The 19,653-nt window shown below is 41.8% G+C and overlaps 1 protein-coding gene across 6 annotated transcripts in view; it reads right to left on the bottom strand.

Annotated features, from left to right (window-relative positions):
* Ctnna3 (catenin alpha 3) overlaps positions 1-19,653 on the bottom strand; it is a 1,468,839-nt gene that overhangs the window by 1,091,857 nt on the left and 357,329 nt on the right. For 5 of the 6 annotated variants that reach the window (XM_021173456.2, XM_029482772.1, XM_029482775.1 and 2 more), the window contains one exon: positions 2,758-2,961. The exons of the other annotated variant lie outside the window; for it this stretch is intronic. In XM_021173456.2, the coding sequence (XP_021029115.1) occupies positions 2,758-2,961 (204 nt within the window). The remainder of the gene's footprint in view (positions 1-2,757; positions 2,962-19,653) is intronic. 6 annotated transcript variants of the gene reach the window in all.

Here is a 19,653-nt window from a genome sequence, read left to right as displayed (position 1 = left end):
AACAACATTATGAACTAACCAGTACCCCGGAGCTCTTGATTCTAGCTGCATGTGTATCAAAAGATGGCCTAGTTGGCCATCACTGGAAAGAGAGGCCCATTGGACACGCAAACTTTATATGCCCCAGCACAGGGGAACGCCAGGGCCAAAAAATGGGAATGGGTGGGTAAGGAAGTGGAGAGGGGAGGGTATGGGGGACTTTTGGGATAGCATTGGAAATGTAATTGAGGAAAATACGTAATAAAAAAATATTTAAAAAAAAAAGAATTTGTGACTGCCTTTGTGTCTAAACCATAAGGCTGGGCAACCTGACTGGGCCCTCCCTGTCTCACTGTGAGTCTGTAAAAGCAGAGGGCCTTTCCTATGTGTGTCCCAAAGCGGGGTCTTCATCAGCACAGCTCAATTACAAAAGGCACTGATGGATCTTCAGAAGCAAACCAGGCCCACCCAGGATGATGAAGATTCTCCAAAGTTCCAGAGCCCTCCTGAAGATGTTGCACAAACTGAGCAAGGTTTGACCTCAACTCAATGCAAGAAACAAAATGTTCCTGACGGTGAGACCAGAGTAAGGAAACTGGACAGATGGCTCAGTCATCAGGAGTATTGATGTCCCTACAGAGAAACGGATTTCAGTGCCCAGCACCCACATGGCAGTTGGGAATCTGCTGCAGCTCCAGTCCCAGGGGACCTGATTCCCTCTTTTGGTCTCTGTGAGAACTGCACGCATGTGGTAAATCTATCCATATAGCCAAGACATTCACATACATACAACAAAAATAAGATTTTAGAATGGGATCCACTTGGATTTAACACTCTGCTACTAGGCTTTGAGTTCTTAGTGATTTTACCTTGAAGTCGGTGTAACCAAGCAGGACAAGGAAACCCACGTCTGGGATAACACACTGTCACACTGCCGAGAAAGGTCCTGAGATGGATTGTCGAACACGAGCTCTCTACCAACCAGACACTGCAATCCTTCTGAATGTCACCTTAGCAACCATGAGGGTAGTTCATGGTCATGAGCCTAGACCACAGAAGCCTTTGAGGATCTGTATCCTCACTGCACAAGTAGGCTGCCCTTCCGGGAAACATAGTATTAAGTAGAAAATAATGACAAGAATGACTATGAAAAAAAAAAAAGATCCTTTGCTTGTTTTAAATAATAACAGCTTCGGTTTCATATTGTACTAGACCCCACAAATCATGAATCCATCTCTACTAATCTATGTAGATTAATGTGGAAGTTGTAAACTATCTACAAGTGCAGCCTTCTATTTTAGATAAAGTGCACTCATCTATGATTTCATATTTTATATATAAGATAAGTATATGTATAACTTGGCTACACTTTCTCTATAAAGACAAGAAGAATATTCTTCGTGCTTTTCAGTTTCGAGGTGTCTTGGGTTGATGAACTGCCCTGAGCACTCTTTAATAAGAAAATCTCATATGCTAAAAATGGTAACATTCTACCTTCAGATAGTCAAGCAGGACATGGTATTACTAACATGTGCTTCTTATTAACAAAATCTACTTCTCTGCCTTGATTTCTTGACAGGAAAGAGCTTTTTGGTCCGTAGTAAAATCATCAAATATTAAAAATACAGAGATATATCAAATGTGTTCAAGGGTCTTTCACTTCTATCTAAAGCAATCTTTCCATTTCTTAGCCAAAAAAAAAAAAAATCATAGGCTCTGTGATTAATTACTGCCCAAACATATCTGTATCAATCAAATTGTTCAACTTCTAAGTGGGTAGATAAAACATTCTTAAAATAACTATGCAGTTCAGTGATTTAAGAAGTTTTCATCTTTTTATCCGTAAGGGATACATCCCATAATCCCAGGGGATACTTGAAATATAGTTCTAAACTCTAAATATACAGTACCTTTTCCTAGACAGACATAGCTGTGACAGTTTCATTTATAATTTAGGAACAGTAGAAAACAAGAGAACATCAACTACAAATTATATAGAAAATGATAAACATGTACTGGATTGAAGTTATTTTTAAACATATGTCATTTTTTGAGTTTCCCCCATGCAATTACTTCAGTTGACAGTTTGCTATAAGGAATTAAAGCCAAAGGAGCAACTCCATTAATACACGGGGATGAGAGTAAAGCTTAAGCTATCCTGGGGTCTTCTTGTCTGCCTTGGCATTGGCCCTGAGCTCAGAACCAAGGTGACAGATGCTCCATCAATGGATATATGTATGACACAGAATCAAAGAAAATGGACCTTGAAACAATTACTTACAAAGTCCGCATTTCCAAACTTTCTGAGTGGGTCTCCCAACGGCAGGCATACGGCACTGTGTCACATTTTGGGCAAGAACGAACACTCTCCACGCTGCCTGGACTTTGTAACCCCTCAGACACAGTTCCAGGTCCCAACATCATTGAAGCATCCTATACCATCTACTCCAACCAACATACCCCTCTACCTTCCTTCGATTCCCTAAATTAGTGCGCAATACTTGTTTTGTTCCTCGATCCCTGACTACCGACTGAGATGTTGATACTTCTACAGCCGACCGACCAGCTGTGTTTCAATACTTCTCGGGTTCTGATTTCAACCCTCCAAAGTCCTAAAATCATGCTTCATCTTGAAAAAAACCTCCACAGAACCCACTCTCAATTTCCATAAAACCACCTGCCCTTCAGGTGACTGCATCTCATACGTAGAAACATTCCAAGCCAATATTCAAAAGCATCCCAGGAAGATGCAAGTAGGAGAAGAAACCGATCGCCTACGTTACTCATGTACTCCGACAGCAGGTCCTGGAGCGCCTGGCGGATGGCATTGCACTCGGCGATGATCCGCTCCCGGTGGAGGTCCCTGGTGCAGGACGAGTCGGCCAACAGTGCGGCCCCACTGATGATGGCTTCTAGGCGTTTCTCTAGTGATGGTCTTACGTCTTCCTCTGTCACTGTGAGTGGGTTCAGGACAATTAAGCTCTGGGAGAAGAAAACATTTGGATGGTTAGGACTCTGTGGCAGTCCATTTTGTTTAAGCTTCCTGCTTAGAATCCAGACCGATGATGCTATTATCTACAGTTCACACACGAAGCTGCATGGCAATTATTATCCATCTGAATGATGAACGTTTTGTATTTAGGAGCTTGGGTTCTACTGTCAGACAGTCCTGGATTCAAATCTTGCCCTTCCTGCCCACCAGAGTACCTTGTCTCCCTATGCCTCCCTAACAACTATAAAGCCACAGTATTCCTGCTGCTTATACCCTAAAACTATCAGAACAGTTATGCAAACACCTAACATGGTGACTGGCATGCATGGTTAAGCGCAATAGCAGCATCTCCAAGCTGCCTGGCCATTTTTCACACACACTATCTCGTCTGAACACAGAGGATGCAGGCATCCAGAGTGATGGACCATACATTCCAGGGGCTCTGTGAGGCTGAGGGGCTCTTACCCAAGGTCAAAGAGCAAATAAGCTTTGAAGTTCAGACACATAACTCTTGTCTAATAATTCACAAGTCAATGTCACTTTCATTATACCTCCCTGTAAGTCCCAGGAGCTAATTAACTTTACCACTAACATATCAGAGAAAATTCTGGCTTTTAATTATTCATCTAAAAAGTAGAACTCCCGGGGGCTAAAAAGATAGCTCATCACTAACAGCATGAACGGACCCAGACACTATTACAAATGCCAAGAAGTACTGGTTGACAGGAGCCTGATACAGCTGTCTCCTGAGAGTCTCTGCCAGATCCTGACCAATACAGATGCAGATGTACACAGCCAAACATTGGACTGAGCATGGGGACCCCAATGGGGAAATTAGGGCAAGAACTGTAGGAGCTGAAGGGGTTTGCAACCTCACAGAAAGAAAAACAATATCAACCAACCAGGACACCCCCAAAGCTCCCAGGGACTAAACTACCAGCCAAAGAGTACACAGCCGGTACCCATGGCTCCAGGTAGATATGTAGCAGAGGACTGCCTTATCTGGTATTACTGAGAGGGGAGCTCCTTGGTCCAGTGGAGGCTTGATGACCCAGGATAGGGGAAAGCTAGGCTGCTGAGGCAGAAGTGAGTGGGCTATTGGGGGAGCACTCTCATAGATGCAGGGGAAGGGAGCAGGGTAGGGGGCTTGTGGAGTGAAAACTGGAAAGGGGGATAACATTTGAAATGTAAATAAATAAAATAACCAATTAAAAAAAAAAACAGCATGAATGACTCTTGGAAAGGATCAGCATCCAATGGCAGCACCCACAGTGGGCAGCTCACACTACCTGGGACTGGAGCTCCAGGAGATCTGGCGCCCTCTGCTGGACTCTATGGGCACCTGCACTGTACGTGTGCGCCCATATACACATTGACACATGTACACTCAAGTACACACATATACACACACACATATATACACACATACACATATGTATGTACAAGTGCACTCTCTCACACACACTGTTTAATTATAAGGCTAGGGTAAAGCAAAGAGTCACGTCTAGAGAGTCACACTTAAAAGAGTAACTCATTTCAGAAAGACAGGGAATCATGGTAAAGCACAGAGCCCTGAAACTTGCACACTATAGAATGTAATGTAAGCCAGAACTGGGATGTGCTATGGCATAGCTTCACTGTCTTATGGCACTCGGGAATCCTCCCTTCCAGGTTCTACTCCCTCAGCTTTTTTATTCTACTGCTCCATTTACTTGGACAAAAAAATAAAGGAGAACACAAGATAAATGCTTGCTAGCTGGCTCCTCATAGCTTGCTCAGCCTCCTTTCTTATAGTCTATCAGCCCAGGGATGGCACCACCCACAACAGGCTTTCCCCCATCAATCACTAATTTAAAAAATACCCTATAACCAGATCTCATGGAGCTATTTTCCTCAGCTGGGGTCCCATCCTTTCAGATGACTCTAGCTTATGTCAGGTTGACGTGAAACTAGTCAGCACAGTCACTGAACTATCTGTGGTCCCGATCTGCAAGCGCCAAGATAGGGCAGCTCTCTTTGTGTTTACCAATGAATGAATGAATGGAGAAACTGGCTCATACTGTGTGTGTGTAGATAGTGGTATACAGACATCCACCAGAATACCATATAGCCATAAAATGGGTACTCTGACATTGGTGACCATAGAAATGAGGCTGGAGGACATTAAACTAATTGAGCTAAGCCATACACAGAAACATGTACACATATGCACACACACACACACATACATGCATACTTGATACATGTGATATTAATTGTATGTGGGATATAGAAAATTCAAAATCACTGAGATACAGAATAGTATGGAAGTTTGCAGAGACTGTGTGGGTGGGTTCTAATTCTGAAGGTCCAAACGGGTGTTAAAGGGTCACCTCTGTATTTACAAAATATTGTTTCTTGCTTGTTAATGTATTTTAAGATTCTTTTTCAAAAATTCTGTACATGCATGTATGATTGTGTGTGTGTGTGTGTGTGTGTGTGTGTGTGTGTGTGTGTGTGTGTGTAAACACAGAAGTCCCTGGGATTGTCAGATATTCCTGGAGATGGAGTCACAGGCAGTCGTGGCCCAAGTGGCGTTGGAGCTGGGAAACAAATATGTCTCCTCTGCACGATCAGCAGTCTTAACTTCTGAGCAACCTTTCCAGGATGCTTGTTCATATTTTTAAATTTAAAAATTAACCAGAACCATACTCCTAATAAAATCCATCAGTCTTACAGTTTGCATGTGACAAGAATTTAAAATATATGTAGATACAAAGAAAAAAATCATTACACAGATGTTTATAGAAGTGTTAATAGTCACCAAAGCTTAGATGTAACTAAACTGCCACCAACTAGATAACAAATAAACTTTAGTGCATTAAGACTAGGGAATATTATTCAGTACTAAAAGGAGACTAGATGCCAAGTCACGAAAAGACATGCAGGGAAGATAAATGCATTCTATAGCTCAAGATGGCAGCCTGGAAATGTTACCTACATCATGGTGATTCCAACCTATGGCCCAAAGAAGGAAGGGAACTACGGTCACAGCAAAAAAGTCAGTGGTTCTTGGGATAGAAGGTGGGAAGGAACAAAGAGGTAGATAAAAAAAAAGGGTCTGACACAGCAAAAATACTTAGAATGGCAGTGTGACAGCGGTTGATTTCACGTACAACTGTCCTAACCCACGTGCCTACCTGCAAACTGTGGGGAGGACAGAAACTGACTAAGTGGCTCAGGTTCTGCAACTGTGCCACCCTTGCTGGAAACACCAATCATGGGGGAGGCCATGCATGTGTTGGAGCAAGGAAGTGTACATGGGGGTGCTGCTTGTCGACTGTATTATAAAGTCGAATTTTTCCTCTTAAAGGAAGGCAGAGATGGGTCAGCCGATGAAACACTTGCTGCAGCATGAACTGTCAGACCTGAGTTGTCTCTAAAACTCACCCATGGAGGGTTAGATAACAAGGAAACAAGCTCCTCTTATCTTAGTGCTAACAAATGGGAGGATTGTGCCCAGTGAGGTTCGCTGGCCATTGAGTCAGTCCGATGCAGGTTCAATGAGAGATCATGTCTCAGAAAACAAGGCAAGCAATTAAGGAGGACACCTACCTAATCACCTAATACTGACCTCTGGCCTAAACTCATACACACACACACACACACACACGCACGTATGTTCACACACACACACACACATGCACGTATGTTCACACACACACACACACACACGCACGTATGTTCACACACACACACACACACACACACACACACACACACATAAAAACGAAAAGGAAAAGACACATCTGACCTCAAGGCATCTAGGCTGTGCTCTGTATATGCATCACTTTAGATCTAATAATTAAAATGAACCATTCCCTCCCCTTTATACTGGGAAGGGAGTTCAAATAGTGGAGGCCTTTGTTTCAACTCTTATAAATAAGACAAATAAGATCTACAATTGTCACATAGGTTTTCAATTAATATGACTTCTGCTGACATTGTATGTATGCTTTGCTGCTCCGTTTTGAGTCAAGGTCTCATTCTATTGTTCATGCTGTCCTCAGACTCACTCTGTAGCCTGATCTAGTGTCAAACTTACCAAATAGCCCAAGCTGGCCTTGAACTTGAGATTTTTGTGCCTCAGCCGGCTCCATGCTAATATTCCAGGCATAAACCATGGCACTTGGCTTTCTCTTTTAGCTTTTGCTGCTGGGATTTATTGGACCTTACACACAGCAGGCAAAGATGTTACCACTGGACTCCTATCCTCAGGGATAGGCCTACCTCTGTGCCCTGTTTGCTAATGCTACTCTTGCCTTTAAATTCATTGGCATCTGTACCTGATGAATTCAGCTCTACACTATCGTGAAGGAGGCTCCATACCCAGAAACAGAATGTCCTAAAATACCACCCTATATGTAGCATGTATTCAGTTACTAATTCCATATGCATTTATTAATTACTATTTTTCAGATTCTGATCATGGCTTTTATCCCTATCTTCCAAAGAGGGCGGGGGGAGCACATCTAAAACAAATGGAATACAGCATCAATGCAGCTGGGAAAGTTTTCTCTATTTTAATGAACAGGATGTAATAAACCTTATTCATCATCCGCAAGCCACACACGGTGTGATGGGATTGATCGGATTTACATTCAAAACACTAAAACTCTCACACCTATCCTCCAAAGTGAAATTGCCTATCAAAAGAGATGCGGCTATGATTGTAATCAAGTACCAACATTCTTCACAAAAACACACACATACGCGATGCTTCAAGTTGGGAGATGCAGAAATAATAAGCACGTAGCATAAGTAATGCTCCCCTGGTAACTACATTATCAATCTTCGGAGTGAGTGATAAAAATGGAATAAAAGTTCTCCTTCTGATTACCAACAGAAAATGGCTCTGAGAAAACTCACAGGTTCTCCTATGCACGGAATAGCCCTTCCTTGAGTGCATTTCCACTTAATCTAAAGAATGGACAGTCCGGATACCAAAAAAAAAAAAAAAATGTGAGAGCAAAACTGTGACTAAACGCCTATAAATCAGCAAGATGACCAGCCCTCGTTCTGTAGAGCAAGCTTGGTCATGTAATACACCATACACGCACACGTTTGACTACTTGTTTGGCCATATGTTAAAATGTGAAAATTCATATTATAGAGAAATAGCAAATATTTGAGAGATAATCGGTAGACATTCAAAAAATTTACACACATAAATTCCTTTGATTTTGTCCCCCTCCTCTGTAGGATGAACGTAGAACATTTAAACTAAACAAGGAGATGTGAGGGCAGTTACATCAAAATACTGATTGACACCTCGGTCATATAGTTAATTTCACAAGATATAAGTAACTTTCCTGGGTACTTCTACCAGAGTTCAGCAGCCTGGTCTGTGTAATACACCATGCATGTCTGGAAGTCTTCCTGCTTTTGTCTGGGGATGGCTGAAACAAACTGGGCCTTGAAGGACTCTCCTCTTTTTAAAGCACCTCTACACAGGCTTAGAACATAGCACTCTGAGCTGTTGACTGGGTCGTTGGACTGCACATTATCACCACGATGTTGCAGACTGGAGCAATACAGATCAATAAAGAAATATATTAGGGTTTCAGTGTGGATCATCTACTTGGAAGCACATTTTATAGATTGAGTCTCTCTCCACAGTGGTCTGTTTTCAAATGGTGATTAACTTATTCTGTTTATAATGATCTCGGAGAAAAGGGTTTTTTTTTTTTTTTTTACATCCAAATGTTTTTATCACAGATTTTATGTGCCGTAAAAATATAATATGTGCTCTATTTTAATATCACCATTAGAATCAACCACATTGTCTCTGGCTATGTGTTCTAAAGGCAGAACACCTAATCAAATACAACCCTGTACAATGTGAGCAAACATTTGAATCATTCCTGTTGTTCCCAGGAGCTATGCCTGCAGAGTTCCCCAGAAAACACCTCATCAATGAAGATAGAGAGAAGAGAAATGGGTGGGGGGGAAGGGAGGAAAAAAATAAGGCCATTGGCACTTTATTTTTGCTTGACTCTATCTTGCACTCTTCTCAGTAATTATGTCTCTTGAGAAAAATAGCAGGTTAATTACAAGCCCTGGACTCACGGGTAGAACATGCACAGCAGAAGAGATAAAGGAAATGTAGTCACTATGGCACAGCTGTACTTCATAACTGTAGAATTCTAAAGGCCATGTCTGCCCCACAGTCTCATGAGGAATGATGAGAGGGAACACGCCTGCCAGGTGGAGACAATTTCTCAAGAAATCGTCTGTCAGAGCTGGGTGTGGTGGCTGGCTCATGCCTGTAATCTCAACACTCTAGAGGCTGAAGCAAGAGGCTCACAAGTCCCAGGCCCCATGCAAACAGCAAACCAAAACGAAAAAGCATCCCTCTGATGCTCTTGATGTGGTCCCCGCTATTTCCCCGTTTCCTCTAGAGCACTACTGTTTAAAGACTGGAGCTTCTGAATAATTTGAAATTGTATCCAGCTAACCAACTAAAAATGTCCTTGGCCTGATAAGAGTTTTAAAACCTGTTCTTTTCCTGGAGAGAAATGTACTATTAAATATAAATTAACTCGAATATTTCTAGCTAACAGGGCTAAGAATAAAATCGCAAGCATTAGCCTAAAAGTGCCACAAAGAATCATGATTTTTGGATTCCACATGAAGCTATGTTGTAAAACAACACACTTTGGATGAGGCTGTATTGACTCACATAAATATATATGTATATATACATGTAGATATGTAGATAGATAGATAGATAGATAGATAATAGATAGGTACTCTAGAGCACTATCTAAAAGTTCTTCCCATAATGATGAGATTTTCTATATTGACCATGGTTTGATATGGCTAGAATAGTCGGGGGCTGGTACAGATAAGATGTTGTTTTTAGGTTTTGTTTAATGATGATTAATTTTTAGTGACTAATCTAGTGACTAAGTTTTCATGTTCATTTTTGGGGCATGGGGTCCTTTTGCTGTCTCATCTCAGGCAAGTTCTAGCAGTTAAAACTTGATGACATTGGGCTCTGGTGACATCTGAGACCCACAAGGAGGAGCTCAGTGCTTCTGTCTGCCTTATGTTACTTAGGAAACCTTTCCTATAGCACAAAACAACTACCAGGGCCTATCTAGACCTACAGAGGTTTGTGTGCTATAGGCGAAGGGACTCTTTCTCAGAGGCTGCCAAGATGGCTCAGGAATAAGAGTGCTTGCTGAAGAGCTGTGAGGACATGAGTTCAGATGCAAATAGAGACAGAAAGGTCCACTCAGTTACAGTCTAGAGACAGTACACATCAGTGTGGAAGCAGAAACGGGTATCCAGAGAGGAAAATTTTGAAAGAAAGAGTGGAGATGATTATCAAAAGCAATATTCATTCTATTCTGATCTGTAGGGGAATTTTAATCCAGCAACGTGGTTGCTCTGGCAAGAGATCACATCCAAAAATATGATCTGGCTGGAATACACACACACCCTTAGCATATACCATAAACCCCTAACATTGAAGGTAAGTCTTGTTTGTAGAAGGAAGCAGCCATGTTTGAAAGTGATGCCTAACTGAGGGGCAAACAAAGTGGCAAATTGGAGAAAGGTTTGTCAGAAATGAGTCAGAAATAGGATATACCCAACTCTCATGAGAACATACAAGAAAGACAGGCAACTTAAGAGAGGAGCAAAAATAGACAGAGATAGACAGAGATAGACAGATAGACAGAGATAGAGATAGACAGATAGACAGAGATAGATAGGCAGACGGAGGAGGTGGTGGCAGATTTACCAGGACAGTTTTACAGAGACAGGTTGCAGGTAAAGACAGAATGAGTCAGATAATCAGAAGGATGCAGAAGATTAGAACAGATTGCCAGAGTTAGTTTGAGGTCAAGCAGAGCAGTTCAGCTAGAAGCCAAGAGAAGTTAGGTTGACTCAGTCAACTTGGAGAGGAGTTTGGGCCAAAACATCTGAATTAAACAAGCCAGCCAGCCCGAGTTCAGAAATAGCTAGAAAGGGTAAACTTATATAGCAATAAGCCTCTATCATGACAATTGCATGTGGCATATAAAAGTTACTTTTACATTGCTCCTTTTTACAACCTAACAGGGTATAAATATGTGACTAGAGATGTCAGTTCCTGGATCCCTTGCCTTTGACATTAAGGCCAGCTCTGGATAAATCATTGGATTGGGAAGTGACTGATTTTCTTATCTTCTTGCTTCACTTGGCACATAATGGCACATACAAAAGTTGACCAGGAAAGTTATTAAGCTGAGATTATTCTTTATATTGCTTATTTATATTTATAGTGCTTTGGAAATCTTACCAAAAATAAATAAATAAACCTCAAAAAGACAAAACTTTTCATTTTCCATTGAGGCTTTATCAATCTGATACAGATATCTGTTTTAATTGGTAAGGAAAGGATATGGGGGAAAAGAAGAGAAGAGAAATAAAGAGAAGGGAACAGGAAAGGGAGTGGGAGGAGAGTGAAGAGGGTATTGAGGACAGGGAAAGTAGAGACAGAAGAGATTTTAAAGGGAATCAGGACAAGAGTGCAGTGACTTGCCACCAAAGTCCAATGACCAGAGTTCAATCTCTACATGGTGCAAAGAGAGAACTTACTCCCATAGGTTATTCTTTTACCTCCACAGATGCAATATAGCACACACATACTCAAACATACACACACTCAAACATATATGCACACTCACACACACACACAAAAACACACTTGAACACACACACACATCCCCACATTCACACACATACACTCAAACACGCATACAAAAACACACAAACACACTCAAACACATTCAGACACACTCAAACATACACACTAGAACATATACACATATTCAAGCACATACACACAAACACACAGACACAAACACACCCAAACATACACACACTCAAACACACATACCCAAACATACACACACACTTGCACATACACTCAAACATGCACACACAAACACATAGACACACTCAATCACACACACACACATACTCACACACATTCAAACACACATGCACACACACAATCATAGATACACATGCTCAAATACATACAGACACACTCAGACACAATTTTTAAAAGGGACTTTTAAAAGTAGAGAAAATTGCTTAAAGCTTTGATGTCATATGCAGTTGGGAGCACGGAAGCCTGGTACAGCTGTGCTTACCAATACAGCAGGGCATTTGAGGGAGGGACCTGTGGATGATCAACAGAGGTAAAGACCCAAGGATTCCTTCAGCTACAACCCAGCTCCATCACTACAAAAGATTTTTAAAAGCCACTGGCTCCTCAGGCAGCACCCAATAGACATCTTCCTAAGATTTTACCCGACTTTTACAACTGTGACAATTAGGATGTAGAAAAAAACTAAAAGTGAAATTAGTACATCATCTACACAATGAATTATTTCTCAAGTAGATAACTGATTTGATACAGTGTGGTATTATTTGAGTATAGATGGCATGTTTTAAATTTAGCCACATATAATGCCATCAAGGAAATTTTCCAAAGCCAGACTTTTCCAATCAGGGTATTATAAAAAAAAATAAAAATAAAATTTAGAAAAAAAAACAGATTTACCATTATGTCTGCCAGGCAAAATTAGGATAATGGACTGTACTGGCTGGTTTTATGTGTCAACTTGACACAGGCTGGGGTTATCACAGAGAAAGGAGCTTCAGTTGAGGAAATGCCTCCATGAGATCCAGCTGTAAGGCATTTTCTCAATTAGTGATCAAGGGGGAAAGGCCCCTTGTGGGTGGGACCATCTCTGGGCTGGTAGTCTTGGGTTCTATGAGAGAGCTGGCTGAGCAAGCCAGGGGAAGCAAGCCAGTAAAGAGCATCCCTCCATGGCCTCTGCATCAGCTCCTGCTTCCTGACCTGCTTGAGTTCCAGTCCTGACTTCCTTTAGTTGATGAACAACAATGTGGAAGTGTAAGCTGAATAAACCCTTTCCTCCCCAACTGCTTCTTGGTCATGATGTTTGTGCAGGAATAGAAACCCTGACTAAGACATGAATGAACCCTTTCTCCCTTTTCCCTTTAGACAAGGAAAAGAGAAATCTGGAGATGAAAGCCAACACTGAGCAAACAGCTATACTTGTCAGGATAGCTGAGGGAGAACCATCTTCCTGGAAAGGATGGGCTGAATTGTATTCTGGAGTCAAACAGTTTTCAAATTCACTTAGGTTTGGGTTTTCCTACTGCCAAGGTTTGGATGTGATTTGTCCCCACAAAACTCTTTGCAGTTTAATCCCTGTGGGATGGGGTTGAGTGGTGACTCTGCCTACTGTTGGGCCTTTAGTGGGGATTTATGCTTTCTTAACAAGGGTAAATTAGTGAGTCAGAAGGACTATGTGGAGAAGGCTCTTCTCAAGTGCTTTCCTCCAGCCATGGGAACTCCTGCCCTCTCCCTCCCCCTCTTCCCATAGCTCCCCTCCTGCTCATAAACCTCCCTTTCCTTCCCCTCTCCTGGCCTCTTTCTTTCCCCCTTCCATCTTCTCCCTCACATTCTCTTCCCACCCTTGCCTTTCTACAATGAAGCCATCTCCAAAGTCTAAGGAGATGCTAGTACTTTGCTCTTGACCATGAAACCAAAGGAAACCTCCTTTAAATAAAGACAATCACCCAGCCTCAGGTATTTTGTTATAGCAACAGAAAGTGAAATAAGACACCTGCTATTCTCTGTTTGAAGATCAGACATGGAAAAATGCCAAAATACATTCTGAAATATAGGCATCAGAAGTGAAGAATAACTGTTTCTGGGAGCAGTGGATCATCTAGCTGCCCCAAAGAGGCTTTTAAAAGAAGGCAAGGCACTGTGTCTTCCCCCAAGAAAACACAAAATGCTTCCAAAGTTGGAGTTCTCTGCTGATATGCCTCTCCATCAGCATGAAACACAATTCTCCCTCTAACCCAGAGAATTTCTAAATAATCTGCTTGCCAAATTGAAGCTTGCTTACTTTAGGTAAGATGACCCCATCTCCAATTCACACACACTGAGACCAGTAAATAGGAGTTCACATCAAGTCAAAATTTTCTTAATCTTTCACCTGCTTAGGTGACTCTTTACAGTTCAAGGCCTCTGAGATGCCAATGGGCCATGGACCAGGCAGACAATTAATACTCAGCCTCTTGCTTTTCTGTCATAAATCTTCCTGACATCCAAAAGGAGGTCAATACATCCTTTGTATTCATCTGCTCAATAGCTGTGAAATAAACACTGTACGCTTTACACCTTATTGTGAACAATTTTAGTCTTATGCTTGAATCGGGAACATTCAAATTCTCATTATTAGAAATTGTCCACCAACCACTAACTTTCAAGTGACATGCCACATCTTATTTGTTCAGGATGTGTCAACTAACCTAGACCAAAGCTCCTGACTCTGGATCGCACACCTCACTGCGGTGGCTTTTGTTACTCGGTCTCCCCGATTATGATAGTTCCTACTCTGTTTGCAACAGGCTAGGAAAGATATAGGAACCCAGGAAAGTAAAGGAACCCCTCACCTGGCAGTCGAATGGAGGACCCTCAGCTGTGAAGAACTGAGAGTTCTAATACAATTCACAACATCTGGTTAAACTCTGGGCTCTCACCAGAAATACTGTTTGGAGTAAAGGACAAGTCCTCCTACAACTTGTACAACCCTAGATAGAGGATAGAATTCCAATTAAAGCAAATTGGATAATGTTCAAGTAAGATGATGTCAACTTCTGACCTCCAGATATATACATATGCATGTGTGTACACTCACACACAAGCATGCACACACACACACACACACACACACACACATACACGAGAGAGAGAGAGAGAGAGAGAGAGAAGAAAAATGTATTTCATTAAACAGCAACTTTCTCTTTGAGAACCCCACACCCATGCTTTCATGAGCATTTCATTTTTACCCTGAGCCTCTTTCTAATTTTAATAAACTCCAATTATACTTCATTTCTGCATCAAAGCCAAGGACCTAGTTCTGCCAGAGTTGAGGGTCCCTAACAAATTAAGAGTACTTCTCACTGCTTGGAACAATGCATGGAGCTGTGAGACTATCCCTGGCTGCTGGCGTGCTTATAAGAATGACAACATTCCCACGTCTATGGCAGCACTGTGAAAGACTTGTTCCGTGCATTCAAGAAGGACCTATGAGGCTGCAGAGATGGCTTGGCAGTTTACAAGAAGTAAAAATTACTCCTCTTGCCGAAGACCTATGTTAAACTCCCAGCATCCATAGGCAGTTCAAAGCCGCCTGTAATTCAGCAAAAAGGGCTCCGACTCCTACTTCTGGTCTCCATGGGCACGGGCACTTACGTGTGCGTACCCCCACACAGACAGATATGCATGCATGTAATTTGTAAAGTAATATTTGGAAAACTTAAAAAAAAAAAGTCTCTGCCTTCTACAGACCACAAGGTTTCCATGTGATACAAATGAGGTTAATCTACCTCCCATGGTGTAACTGCCTTGCTTCAAACCCCATAGGCACTGGCAGGCTGCTCACCAAATATAACCTCCAACAGATGCACCGCAGGTCCTTGCATCTGTACCCTATACATTTACACAATCTGCCTCTCCGTCTGCAGGACATAACATATGTCAGTAGATTGGCTTATAGTAGGCTTGGAGAAGAGTCAGGCAGAGTTGGCAGGAATCTCAAGTCTACTCCTTGCTTCCCTTTTTCCCTTTGCTCTGAGGCTTTGGTCTTTGCTCTTTTTAATTCTGGCTGCTAAATCAATCATTTAGATTCAGGCAGTCATTCCTGGCTAGCAACACTGAAATCCTGTGAACATATAGCTTGTTCACAGTCCAATCCACTTAGATGCCAGTAATCAACCTCAGCTAATAGGCTTCACTCTAATTGAAATTCCATCCTGCATCTGATGTGATGAAAGTGGAGCCTGTGTCCTGTGATGGGCACCAAGGACAGTAAAATTCAACCTGAAAATGGACAAAGAATTTTCCAGGAGCACCTGCCTGGTTCCTGGAGCTCCCTGCAAAATAGAAATGTGATGTTACTGTTGCAAATGCATTTTGGGGGACAGGGGGATGACCTGGTGTGGAGCCACAACCTCAGTTCAATCCCCAGAGTCCACATTAAAAAACAGGTGTAGTGGCACTCATCTGTAATCCCAGCATGCCTATTGTGACAAGGGAGGCACAAATAGAAGAAAAGGCCTAGAAGGTCGCTATCCAGTTAACCTGGAGTGGATAGCACAACAGGAGGAAGAGAAGAGGGAAGGCAGAATGAGGAAGGAGGAAAGAGAAAGGGTGAGGAGGAGGAGGAAAATGAAGAATAAGAGAAAGAAGAGGAGAAGAAGGGGGAGGGGGAGGGGAAGAAGTAGAGGAAGAGGGAAGGGGAAGAGGAAGAGGAGGAGGAGGAGGGAAATGCTGTCTCAACAAGATGGAAGGGAAGACCCAACTCTCAATATATGTCTTCTGATCTCCATATATGTTCTATGGCATGATGCCATATGTATGTGTCCCTATGCATGCATGCATAAGTGTATCTGCACATACACACATGTGGGCATACACACACATGCACATACACACATATACACACACACAGCTTTTTCAAAAATGTAGATGCATTCAGAATTTCAAGGCAGTGACATCAGACAAACCACACCCAAGACACCTTCTTGTAACTGGACCCTGAACGTTCACAGTTACCCACCAATAAAGCCCTCGATTTTTTTAGAAAAACATGAGAAATGTATACCGATACATGTGTACACATGTACACACACTACACACACACACAAGAGAGAGAAAAGAATATTTCCTTGAATGCTGATTCTGTCTGATAAGCTATTGGTGATATTTCCTTTATAGTTAATAATACTTTATCACATGGTTTTATTTTTGAATTGATAGAGGCTAGACTTTTCACTCTTTCCCCTGGACTCAGAAAGCAAACTTGAAAGTTCCACTCATATTATAGCACAAAACTTAATTGGTGTTAAAAATATAATTGCCTACCAATGCTGTTGACTTTACTATAGATACTAAAATATACAAGTAACATTTAAACAGGATGGCTTGGTCGCTGGATTTAGGCAACCCAATTTCTAAAGCTCAGCCATGGACATCTGCCTCTAACTAAATCTCTGGGCACTAAATTCCAGGAGTGGTTTAGCCACTATGTGATACATGATTATAAACTTCATTCGGCATCCAGAGAAACAAAGCCTAGAGCTATCCTAGGACCCACACTGCTAACTAGATTTTATCAAACACTTTGTCCTCGAGAATCTCTAAGTCGCCACTCTTCATACTTTGAAGGGAGTGAACAATGGATTCTTCCAAAGCCAAACTGGAACTTGCGTGATCGAATGCTACCAAAACTTATAACTGAATTTTGGGGGGTGGGGGTGAGATAGAGAGATTCTACATTGTCCTAGCCATCTTAGAACTCACTATGTAGACCAGGCTACCCTCAAACTCACAGAGATCCACTTGCCTCTGCCTCTTGGTGCTGGGATTAGTGCCATGTACTCCCATGTCTGGGATTTGTTTAATGTAAGAAATGGATTAGTGGCTCATGGGCTGTTTGACTTTCCTTGGTTTCATCTTACAATCTGAACATTTCTCCAATGGTCATCAATCCATTCCAAACAAGGTGCTGTTTCCAAAAGACAGACCATGTTACATTTTTTTAAGAAAAGCTTTCTAGACAGCAGGAACAAGAGTAAATATAATTAACTATTCATGTCACAAAGGTTAGGGTCAGAGACTGGCCCTAGTCCTAAAAAGGTGGCTCACCACTGACCCTCCATAGGCCAACTAAAGAAACAATGCTATAGAGCATAGACGACTTATTCAATGTGGCCACATTGGGATGAGGAAGTCAAGGGACCCCCCCCCCCAAGTCCATTTTCTGGGCACTGACATGGGGTTTAGGTTGACATAGATTAGAGGTATATATAGCTGGGCAGTCCTGGTTATGGTATGGTTCCATACACCATCAACTCTGCTCCAGTCTCCCTCATACAATGGTCTGACAAATAGAGCTATGTGCAATCTCTTCCCAGGAGACAAGCCCTCATGCCCCGTTTGGCTGGCATCAGGTTTCAGCCTTTTCCAGCTTGGGTCTCTGGAAGAAATTTCAAGTTTCTTGGGGACCACTGTTTCACAGGAAGGGCACAGTATCCCTTTATGATACCTTCATTACTGCCAGGACAGGACAGCTACAGCCAGGGTATCAGTCACTTACATGGCAAATGTAACCTTCCAAAGGCTTCATGAGAATCTAAGCTATCTACAGATAGAAAAAGGAGGCATGAAAGACTTTCTGGAAAGGAATTGTGACTACAAGGGATGATTAACTGATGATAAAGTCAGTGATATAGAGAGACTAGAGTGTTGTAAGTCCAGAACAAAACAATCTTGAGGATCTTAATCATTAATAACCATTTACTGCCCTCCTCTGTGTGTGACCTAGCATCTCTGGGACCATAGACAAATTAACTGTTCAGAATATACACACAGGTCCCTAGTTTTTACCAACTAGTGGGCTAAGAATGAAATCAGAGAGCATCTAAGGCCTACAACTGAATAATCGCCTACTTTTCTGCAACCTACCTAGCAAACATTTCTACTCATGAGCTTGAACTTGATGTATGGTTTTCTTTGCTCTGTGGCTATAAAAGCTTCATGAAACTGTTACCATGTTAGAATGTGGAGTAACCCAGGTCTCTGTTCTGGGCCATGGTCAATCATGATTTGCCTCCAGAATAAGCTATTTGAATGACCAGATAGGAAACAGCTTTTCTTTGGGGCTGTCTCCCTTCCTTTATTTCTACCATCTACCTTTTCCTGGCCTCATTGTCCTCTCGGTGGTGTGATGTCACCATTCTTCCAGGAACATCCTCCTCTTGTCGAAGCTTCCATTGCCCACCTCTTCCCTCTTGGCCACTGGAGTGCTCACAGGTATCCATCCTTTACTTATAGCTACCTGTCCATTTTCAGCTGTGTTGGGTGTGGTCTCTTTTATCCCATATTTGGAGTACTACCAAAATTTCTGGACTCCTTTTTCCTTTCTCCGTCCTCGCAAAACCATCTTCACAGCATGACCATGTTTAAATTTTCCACAACATCTCTTTGATTTTTGTCCTGGCCCTAATCAAATAGTCTTTATTAATAAAGCTCAAATTTGTTAGTCTGCCATTCGGTACGATTCCAAAATTTGGTTTCCAAGCCTGGTTAGCAACCACCCTCCTGCTATGGCTAACTGTCATATAGTGTTAGTGGGAGTAATCTGCAAAATATAATTTCATTACTGCTGGAAAGGGAAAATTCGGTCCTCTCTCCAATAGAGGAAAATATGAACTTAGAAATCTGATTTCTTTATGAAGGAAACAGACTTTTGTTAGAAAAAAATTATAAAGTTAATCTCTGACCTCAAAGTCAGGAGGAGACACATATGCTGAAATGTTTTAATCACTGTGAATAGGAAAGCTAATGTAGACTGATGTATGACCCATGAAACCTGTGTGACTGTCTCCAAGAATTCTACCCCACCCTGTTCTGCTATTCATGCTTAATGGCAAGCTCCTAAATGAAGAGTTTCTACTAGCTAAGTATTCACTTATTATTGAATAATCTTAGTCCTTATTTTTTGCCTATCCAAGTTATAAATGCTTATTTTAAAGGCATT

Source organism: Mus caroli, chromosome 10 (assembly GCF_900094665.2).
Source record: "Mus caroli chromosome 10, CAROLI_EIJ_v1.1, whole genome shotgun sequence".
Taxonomy (NCBI): Eukaryota; Metazoa; Chordata; class Mammalia; order Rodentia; family Muridae; genus Mus; species Mus caroli.
This window is presented reverse-complemented; position numbering and strand designations above follow the sequence as displayed.